We start from the raw sequence: 10,550 nt of genomic DNA, 5'->3' as shown, positions 1-10,550 counted from the left end.
CTGTGTTCTCGGTCGACTGCGCTCTGAAACATCGCGACCACACCTTACTTCCTCATATTCACAATTTCTTTGTGTTTGTTGATAACGCTCGCTTCTTCACATCCTCACATGCGCTGCCTGGGCGAGGCGTTTAAACCACCTTTGCGGTCGATTGTGAGATCGTATCAGGGAGCTTGAAAACAGTCAAATTATAGCTATTTTGTCAAACCAACAGGGTTAATGTTCAGTTTTCTTATCATTGATCACCTGCTCTGGTATTAAAAGATGATTTGAAGTAATCATTTTGGACAGGTTTAAATGAGGACTTCTCCATAAGCATGATTTTGCTCATTTATTTTGAAAACTGGGCTAAATTTGGTTGAAAGGGAAAATGTGGTTTTAGGCTGACAGGTTTGGTGACGGTTTGTGTAGCACTTCCCAACCACAGACTTAAACACTGTTGAAATAGTTCTAACTACTGTTAAAGTTGTAATACCTGATTTTGACTGTATTTTCACTTGTAAATCACCAGATCCAGTCTGAAGTGGCTGCACCTCGTAAACACACCATCACCAGACTTTGTATAAAAGACATCTGAAGTTTTTATTAACAATCAAAATCTAGTTTACATTTAGCATCATGCATGGTTTTATTTTTTTCCCTTTAAATATTCATTACACATTGAGTCTTTGACATATTTTGAAACCTGGTTTGTTTACATCAGCTTGCAGCCTTTGTCTTCACTCCTATTAGATAAATTGAAGGTGCATCACTACACCTGCAGTTTGGTTACTGGTACAAGTCACCTTGAAATGAAACGACCTTTACCTTTTGGATGAATGCTTCAGGATGTTTCTCTGCTGCTCTGCCGTCTGTCATGAATTCTAGACTCAAGACGAGGAGCGTCGGAGAATTTGTACGGTTTGAAATCACAACTCAGAACACATTTGTGTAGAAAAGCAAATGTACTTAAACTCAACTGTAATCCACTCATGATATATAGACTTTGAACTTATTCTTGTTGCTTATGGATAATGTTACATGCAGAGTGGAAGGTGTGTGTGTGTGTGTGTGTGTGTGTGTGTGTGTGTGTGTGTCTCCACCTCCCTCCTGCAGGTGGGAATTAGAAGACTGGCTGCCACCTGTGAGCTCCTGAGGCGCAGAGGATTGGCTCACACTCTGGCCAGTTAGCCAATCAGGACAGAGGAAACCCCTTTAAAAGCCCTCTTGCCCCTCTGGTCTCCCCCTCTTGCTTTGCTGCCATTTGAATCCTGCTGTCAGCTTGGAAGGTTTGTGGTGGGAAGGTAAAACTAATACTGGGCACCCTGTACATGTAGTTTTGTTATTCCACTAGGTTGTAGGTCGGTGCCACCATTGTAAGTTTTTATTCGGTATGATAGCCAGGCCTTTTGTTTTCCTTTTCTTTCTTCACAGGAAGAGCTGAGTTCGGCCCTGTTTTGTTAGATTTTATTTCTCTTGTTTGGCCCACAGTTGACCCTTCCCTCACATTTTTGAAACCTCCATTTTGTGTTAAGTCAAAAAACTGTAAATAAACGCTATTTTTTTCACTGCCTTTGAGTTCTTCCTTCCTTGGTGGTCAGTGTTATCGTTTGTTTGCTTCTTGTAGGTAGAAACATAACAGATAATGTTCTGTTAAATGCCAATAAATACAGTTTTCATTATTATTATTATCATTATCGTTACTGTAGACATTTTGATTAGTTTCAGCAGGAGAGTCAACAGTGTCACTAACAAAATTAACCAAGGCTCTGTTTTGGTAACTCAAAAGGCCACAATACATGACACTAGTGCTTTATTTTTTTTTTGCACATATATTTGAGTTGATAGCAACACCTGCGCTTTCTCTGCTAAAACTAGTAAACATGTCCGCCGTGACCCAGTTACAGCTGCAGCGTTTCTGGGTAAAGATTACAATTAAAGCATCGCACGAAATAATGTGTGTCAGTAGAATCAGCCTATAAATTGGTGTGAGAAGTCTCTTCCTGCTGCAGCTTCAGCTTCCTGTTTCAGTATTGCACCACATCCCGCTCGCAACACCCCCCTCCCACTTCCCCCCCTTCCACCCTCGACTCAGCCGTGGGTATTAGTCAGGCCCGTGGTTCCTCTCAGAGAAGAGAAGCCGAGGGAGGCAGCTAGCGGTCGCTTTGAGCATCGCAAGCAGCAGCACTTTAAATGCTGGAGCAGCCTACTGCTGCCTGTCTCCACCAGGAGAGGCTGCAATCCAGGTAATGTCAGAACAAATACCTTCAGCAGGATTCCTCAAACATCTGGCCCTTCTTCAATGCAATTAGATATTTTTTAAAAAGGTTTCGTCTTTTGAAACTTGTGTTTTTCTTGGCTAACCTTTTCACAACATGAGCATTTTTCTGGCTTAAGTTAGTTAAATATCTTAACCTACTATAAAAAAGTAAAAACTGAAATGTAAGTGAAGCAACACATCTGTTGTATGAATATAAAACTGATAATCATTGAACAATCCAAATGTCTCTATGGTTTCTCATCTGAACCAATACAATAACCGCAAATGGCAAAAAATATCCCACGATTTATTAGTGCGTCAAACAGATATTAACATCAATTCTTAGCAACATTCAGTTACAGATAAATTACAACATAAAAAATAATGAAAATCTTTACAGTGCAATGCAGAACACACCTAACGGCCCACACTGACAGCTCACTAAAAAGGTTAACAACGAGGTTCATAGCTGCTCCACTCCTATTTTGTTCCATTATACGTATTTATTTTGTTATGTAATTGTTTGTCAGGGCTTTGGATTCCTTATTCTAGGAGGAGCGAGAAGCAAAATCATCAAGTATGGAAATGTGCCGCTTTAAAATAAATAACAGTAATGCCTGATCAGGGAGAGTCCAGTCTGCTTCCATGTCTCTCTGCCGTTTACATGTTCGTGCATCATTTGTAAACTCAGATATTCAACATTTTGTCCTTAAAGCTGTGAACTCAAAAAGCAAGTGATCACCAGGAAATCTGATTAAATCTTTCTGCACCCACCCAGGGCGACACGTATCCCACAGTACTGATGACGACTGATTTGACATAAAAACTGCACGTGCATATGCAACCGTTACCTGAAGGCCTGTACATTCATGTGGTCCAGATAAAACACAATATTGCACATTCATTTGTGACGTTAGTGTCGAGGAAGTCATTTTGTAATCCATTCTGTGTGAACGACTTCTGAGGTCGGAAACGGGCGTCAGGTTCAGATCAAGACACTGTGCACTCTTTCTTTCCTCGATGTGGACTCTTAATGCCTATGAGAAGAAAAAAAAATATGAATAGACACTGGTGAGGCAACACTGTCAAGAAACCAACATTATTATATGAAAGTTACTTTGGTTTATTTGCTATGAAATAAAAGCGATAAAGGGTTAAACAATGCTCCGAACTTCTTGGTGTGTGAAGCTTAAAATAAAGAGACAATCTGTGATTTACTGTAACCTGTTGCATACCTGCAAATTATGTCCAAGACAAAGCAGCACAAGATTTTTTTTTTATTTCCTACATTTAAAAACAACAACAACTAAAAACCTCTCTCTGCCTTCTTATCCTGGTTGTTATTAGACTTGGACTTTTAGGCCTCGTCCACACGTAATAGGGTGTCTCACAAAACGAAGATATTTTTCTGCGATGTGGCCTGTCATCCACATGAAAACGCAGATTTACGGCATTAAAAACGATTCTTTCAAAAACCTCCGACCAAAGTGAAGATCTGTGAACCCTCTGTTTATGTGGACGTCAACAACTGGGTTCTAGGTTTCGAAACGTCACTGCCTGCAACAAAATATGTTCTTTACATCACATATGCGACCTGTGTTTACATTTGGAAGCAGCGTGGACGCCCTCAGAACTGTGTTGTCTCTGGTCCAGGCCCAGATACCGCTCCATGTACAAGAACACAGGCGAAGGACAGTTATTTCCCGCCACCTTGCCATTCCACGTCCGAGGCATGTTCTCCGTCAAAGACACCGACGCTGGTTTTGGGTCAGACCACTGCTAGTTGGTGGGAGAACTTTGAGACGGAGGAATGGCGTGACAATTTCCGTATGTCCTGGTCGTCGCTCCTGTCGTCGGAGTTATTACATCCTCGCGTACAATATGAATTAGCTTTAAAACACACTAATGCAGTTAGGTGTGGATTAACTATTTTCTAAAAACGAGGTGGTGTGTACGTTAGTTTTTTTCTAGACGGAGGAGGGAGGATATTCGGTTTAACAAAAACCCTGCTACGTGTGGACAAGACCTGAGCGATTTTTGTTTTACCTTCATTTTGTACCCTACACTAATATTCTGTGCTGTCTTTTTGCTTTGTTTAACCCTTTTGTTGAATATTCATGCTGCTGTAACAACTGAATTCCCCTCTGGGATTAATAAAGTCAGTCTAACTCTGTGATGTGAATCCTAAGATTTTTCTTTTAATGTACATTTTAAATATGTCCGACTTACTCTCGTTGTCCTGTGCAGCGTTGACAGCTTGCTCAGACGCAGTCCTCCGGCCCAGTTTCGACTGTTTCTTATTCCCTTTAGACGGAGATAACACGACCACCTCAAAACTGTCCTCAATCTCATCAGTCTGATTATCTTCTGTGGGCGAAGGGCACGCATTGCTGTTCACAGAAAGCTTACTGGGAGATTTCCCCGGACAAAATTTCTTCTTCCACGTAAACCGCCCCTTTTTCTCCTGCTTGATTGGCTTCTTAAGGCTTTCACTGAGGGCTTCTGAGGGCGGCGGACCCATCCTCTCACTGCTGGTCAGTCGTTGCCGCTCCGGCTCCACCTCCCAGGGAACCTCAGCCAGCACTGAACCCCTCTTAGGTCCTCGCTCCTGTAGAGATCCTGGTGGACGTGGAACATCTCCAAACGCCAGCGCATATTTGGGGTTGTAGTATTTGTGTGCAGGCACCTGGATGTCGGCTTTCGGTGAATCCCCCAAGCTCACCTGGAAGCGCGATGTGGTCGCTGGTAATATGGGGCGTTTGGGTTCCACTTTGGAACGAACCGTGACGGTCCTGTTAGCAGCCGGCGGGCTCACATGAAACTCCTTGTAAAGGTCCAGCTTCTCAGAGATGGCGTACAGCTCTCGGAAGTCCCGGTCAAAGAAGTCGACCACCTGCCCCGTCATCACAGTGATCATGTTTCGGTCCATACGAGACGTGCACCAAGTGAAACTGGAACAATGAAAAGATTAACAACAGTTAGAAGCTTCCATTAGCTGCACAGCAAATATTAAAATCATCAGTGCCGAAACCAGGCATCAAACGGACTTGGATCGTATTTTTGTGGTGTTGTGACCATTTCTGTATTACTACTAGCCTCTACCTTTCTGTTCATTATGCAGGAAGTATGATGTCGCTTGTTAAGTTGGTCCATCTTTTTGCTCCAGACTGAAATATCAAAACAACTGCTGAATGTACCTCCATTAAAATAGTCCTGATTTGGTGATTTGATGGCAGAGACCTAAGGGTGCATGAATCCATTTACCAGCAAGCTTCATCTCCTTCATTTAAATATACAGTCGTGACTCGATAATCGGACCCTAAATGTAAAACCTTCTTTTATGTCGGATAGCAAGGCTGTCGGATTGTCAAGACGGAGGTCGAGATACGAGGAGGGCTTGATGCTGGAAGGCTCATTAGTTGTTAATTATTGTTCATAGTTGTTTTAATAACTAGTAGGGCTGGTCGCAATAGCACTTTCTGGTCTCTGGATGTTCAGGCCCAATTAATAATGGACATCCGAATATTTGGTGCGGTCGGGGGGACCACTGGGGGAGCACTCCAACGGGGTGGAAGTGGTCGGAACGCACAGGCAGTACTTGGCTGCTGATGCCAGTTTAGTTAGTGGTCACAGTTCTGTTTCCACCATCAGTGGCGACGGCAGGCGAGTGGCAGATACGCTCCCCTGCCACCACCCATGTTTATTTCTGTAAACACTGAGCACGCTCACTGCGTGTGATGTCATTGTTGTTTTTGGATTGTTAAGGATCAGATGATCGAGTCACGACTGTAAATCTAAATAAAGGTGAAAATGCTAAAGACAACTTGTACTGACAGTAGTTGTCCTTCAAGGCTGAATCCTGCTGGCTTTGGTGTAGTGGTACGAACATCTTGATGTTTTCTTGTCTGTGAAATTTGGTCTCAATATTCAGGATGAAATACAATAATGTTTGTGGTCCACTGGCATTTTCTCCAATGCTATTATCAGGTAAAAAAAAAAAAATCCAATCAATGCTTTTGTTAATGAGCAAATGCTTGCAAACCCGCTGACACTCTCACCGACCTCCGCTGTGAGCTCACTGCTAATGAGCAAAGGTTAGCATGCTAATGTGCTAAACCATGACCTGTCAAATGTCGGCACACAGCGACAAACACTTAGCCAGTGACACAAAGCCAAGATTAAGTTCGGCAGTAAAACCCAACATAAGTCATTTATTTACCGATCTAAAACCCTGCCAATCATAACCAACAGCACACAGTTGAGTGCAAACACAAATAGCAAAGATCACATTTGCATCAGATCAGCCGATAAACTACAGTAGTATCTTACATTGGGTTACTACTACAACTTTTTCCTTCTAACGTCTAACTTACAGTCTGTATGATCATTTGACTGGCATGTTTTTTTCCCTCCGTCTTTGTCTTTTTAGTGACGTCGTCAAGTTAATTGCTGACGTCCCAGAACTCAGCAATTAAATTCTCTCACAAAGCTTTGGTGAAAGCAGACAAACAGGTTTGCTGCAGGTGTATTCTGGCCACACCGATGTGGAAGCTGGCCATGGACAGGTGTGTTTTGTTGGACTGCAATGCAATGTGATACGCCTCGGTGCACAGCAGCAGAGCATGCAGTAGCTATTATTTATATTGGTTTTATTTCAACGGGACTACTGTTAGAGTGAGTGCAGGTACTCTCTGAAGACGCCTGACGTGACTTTTATACATTTCTTAAGCACCAAGACTTGATAGGAGCAAATTATTATTAATATTTTATAGGTTTTTTGATGGTGTTTGTTTCTGTCTATGTGATGCCTTGTCACGTTGGTGAAAGTTGCATTAAACAGCAAAGTCATACACACAAGCCTCACCTGTAGGAGCCAAACATGACTTTGTCTCCATCTACCAGCATGTATTTATTAGAGAGCGACCCGGGGAGTCTGCCGAAGGACAACCCGAAGCCGATTCCTTGCAGCGTTCTGGCCCTGATGTTCTGTAACGACAGAGGGTGTAAGTCAGGCCGTGAACAGGAAACAGCACAGTTAAGAGGGTCAGACTGCACCGAGGCTGAAAATAAACACAGTTGATAGTTTCAAAATCAGTCCACCTTCACTTCTTACAGGCTGCCTACAGAAGGAATTATTCTGCAGCATTGCCAAGTCAGCTGTATGTTCCAGTTATCAATCAAGTGAATGCTCGGATGGATGTTTGCTTCATCTCTGACCTCTCTCTCCTTTTCTTTGCAGGCCTCCACCAGCATGTTGTTTCAGGTTATGTGGTTTTGCTTTGCATCTGTTACAAGCTACACTACATTCATTACTGACTTTTACTCTTCCTATCATTGTGAAGCAGAATTCACCAAGCCTTGGATTGTTCACCCACTAACAGAGAACGTGAGCTAGGATTAGACCGTCGTGAGACAGGTTAGTTTTACCCTACGGATGATGTGTTGTTGCAATACCAATCTGCCCAGTACGACAGGAACCTCACCTGTTAATGACACCGCTTTCAAGGAAGGCCTTGCTCCACGTATTGTAATAAACAATAAATCAACAAGACAACCCCACCACCCTTTGAACAACCGATCTTACGATGCTGCACGTCTTACCCGAAGATGCTGTGCGCCGATCTGCAGTCTGGAGCACATATCTAGGAAGTGTGGCACGCCTTGCTCGTCCAACAAGATGTAAACGGGCACAGAGCGACGGAAGGCTGCATCCATCAGGTCCTGCAGTATTTGGATGTCTGTCAGCAAGTCCATCACGATCGCTATCACCTGGAAAAGATGCAGATGAATACGTTTTAAAGTACTACTACAACAATGATGTGAAAACACACAGGGGCCTGGATAAGTGCTGGGTGACAACATAATGTAGTTCAAGGTGTACTCAAAGAAACGAGTGGCAGCGTGTTCACCCATTTATTGTGCTAAAACAAACAAGAAATGCAGAACACGACATAAAACATGTACACGCAGAGCCCACTGAAATTCACAGAACATTACCAACGCAGCGGCAGAAAAGAAAAATGTGTTGTGACATGTGAAAAACCTGAGTGTCAGCTTGTCATGCCACCTCTCAATAGGAAAGGAAAGAAATCAATGCACCACTTAAGGGCAGAATGCCTCCTACAGCGCTAACAAAGAACCACGAAGTGAAGCTAATCTGTCCAACTGAAGCACTTCGCCACCTGCTAATACTCCAACCTTGAAAGTACAGTCATGAAGAAAGCCTTCGCTGCAGGTCATACAAGAGCAGAGAGAGTCTCTGTAGTGTCCCGGCGCTGTGTTCCAGTCAGAGCTGACGGATCATGCAGATAAAGCTTTATAGCAACAAAAGGAGATCAACTGGGGAATTTAGGACTTAAGTCTGTCTCTGTCTTAAGAAACGCTTCCATAAAGACTTTGCTTTCTCCCTCTCTCAGCGCTGGGATTAGCAGAGGGTTACACATCACTTTTACCAAATAAAGGAATTCCTTTCCTGCTTGTGTACGTAGGCGAAGAAAAAAAAAGGCAGTTTCAAAATGATTTGTGCAGCTTTTAACTATAAGTGTTAAAAATCACTGCTAAATAGAAAAATGACTGATTAATACATCAACATCCATCCATCCATTATCTATACACCGACTAATCCTCATTATGGTCGAGGGAAGCTGGAGTCTATCCCAGCTGACTCAGGGTGAAGGCAGGGGACACCTGGACAGGTCACCAGTCTATCACAGGCAAAATATTAAATGCAACAATCTGCTCGGTCAATAATTAGTTCACCTCTGGTCTGTTTTAGTCAAGCTACGTAGACCAGACTGTACAAACAGATGACCAGACATGGCATTGTGACTCCCTGCAGGTTAACAAGACGGTCTCTTAGCAGCGTTGTAAAATGAAGTTTATAGGAAAACAACAGTCAAGGCCACAGCTGTATGTTCTGGTGTTATACTGTAAAAGATCACGCGAGGACAAACAGAACCCAGGTGGTCTTTGGGGAGGATTTGGGGAAATGTGCGTTACTCAGCTGGTTCTTTGAAAAGCAAAGTTGTGGAGGAAAGTATCTCTTTAAATCAGCAACAAATGTTCCTCTGTGAGGGAGAAAAGACCCACTGTTTCCACTCAGTGTGTCACTGAGGAAAAATGCTGAGTGGGCCTGGAACAACGGGGAAACGAGCTGAGACTTGTGGACAGCAGACTGAGAACTGGATCATCACTATCACGCAAAATGAGGAGAAAAAAGGTTATCAAGAGAAATTTAATATCGTTCTATCTCAGATAAACATACTTCCTGGAGAACTGGTTGCTCAGCATGTGTATAAGAGGAGCTGATAAGCCAAAACAAAGCCGGTTGGTTTGTTAGATTCCTTCTTGGACACCACCTGCTGTGTATTTATCTGTCTTCCTCTTCATCTGACAACTTTTGGAAACACCCACTAAAATAAAATGTTTTAAAAAACCTTCAAAAATAGGTGTACTGTAAATATAAATATATAGAGGGTGTCAGTTTTTATTCCTGGTTGGAAATGACCTGAATGAAAAGCAGAGTAGCAAACAAAACACCCAGCTGACGTAAACCTGCTGTATGACGGAAGTGACGAGGCAATAAAAGAAAGGCACGACAACCAGGGAACAAGGCATTGTACACACTGTAAATCACTAATGAGACAAAGGGAAACACCAGTGATCTTGTTTTACCACTTGAAATACTTCTGAGGAACTGCATGAGCTGATCTGTAACCAGGAACAAAGGAAGGTGAGCGTCTAAGAATGTGAGGAGGAAAGTCATAAAAAGCAAAACAATTAAAGAGAGGAACACAAACAGTCAGCATCAAATAAAGGAAGGAATGAGGAGGTAAAGAAAAAGAAGAGAGAGTTTTTCTGGAGAAACACAAGTTGTGCAACAAAGCCAATTAAAAAAACCCTGAGTGAGTATTTGACACATGCTCCAGTTGTGCTCCATGACCCAGTTTGAAGGAGGCAGAATGAGGCAGGGTGAGCCCAGCAGGGCTCGTCACTGCTTTGCTGTGAGCAAGCGGAACAGATGACTCAGCTCAGCTCCGGCAGTCTATGAGTAAACAGTACAAGCGGTGACTCGGACCCACTTCAGGCTCTCAGTGACTGTGTGAGGGGGTATTAATCACAAACATTCATATGTCCTGCCCCGGCCTTATGCAGCTAAACGGAAAACTGCAGAGGGCATCCTGGCTTTGGAGTTGTTACATGATCCAGTGTCCACTTCTTCTCTGGGGCTGTTTTCTACGGTTTGAGCCCCGTTAAAGTCTATAAACAGGGTAGTTATGTTACACTACATGATGATGTAATCAGCAGTGTG

General features: G+C 43.0%; 1 protein-coding gene across 1 annotated transcript in view; it reads right to left on the bottom strand.

Annotated features, from left to right (window-relative positions):
* Nucleotides 1–2,525: 2,525 nt before the first annotated feature.
* Nucleotides 2,526–10,550, bottom strand: part of fam83fb (family with sequence similarity 83 member Fb) — a 10,987-nt gene continuing 2,962 nt past the window's right edge. The window contains exons 2-5 of the mRNA XM_008280941.1: nt 7,841–8,008; nt 7,104–7,225; nt 4,469–5,190; nt 2,526–3,276 (exon numbers count right to left, since the gene is read on the bottom strand). Of these exons, the coding sequence (XP_008279163.1) occupies nt 3,230–3,276; nt 4,469–5,190; nt 7,104–7,225; nt 7,841–8,008 (1,059 nt within the window). The 3' untranslated portion in view covers nt 2,526–3,229. The remainder of the gene's footprint in view (nt 3,277–4,468; nt 5,191–7,103; nt 7,226–7,840; nt 8,009–10,550) is intronic.

This window comes from Stegastes partitus, unplaced genomic scaffold (assembly GCF_000690725.1).
Source record: "Stegastes partitus isolate 25-593 unplaced genomic scaffold, Stegastes_partitus-1.0.2 Scaffold215, whole genome shotgun sequence".
In the NCBI taxonomy this organism is placed as follows: Eukaryota; Metazoa; Chordata; class Actinopteri; family Pomacentridae; genus Stegastes; species Stegastes partitus.
The sequence above is the reverse complement of the archived record's forward strand: the minus strand, read 5'-3'. Positions and strand labels throughout refer to the sequence as shown.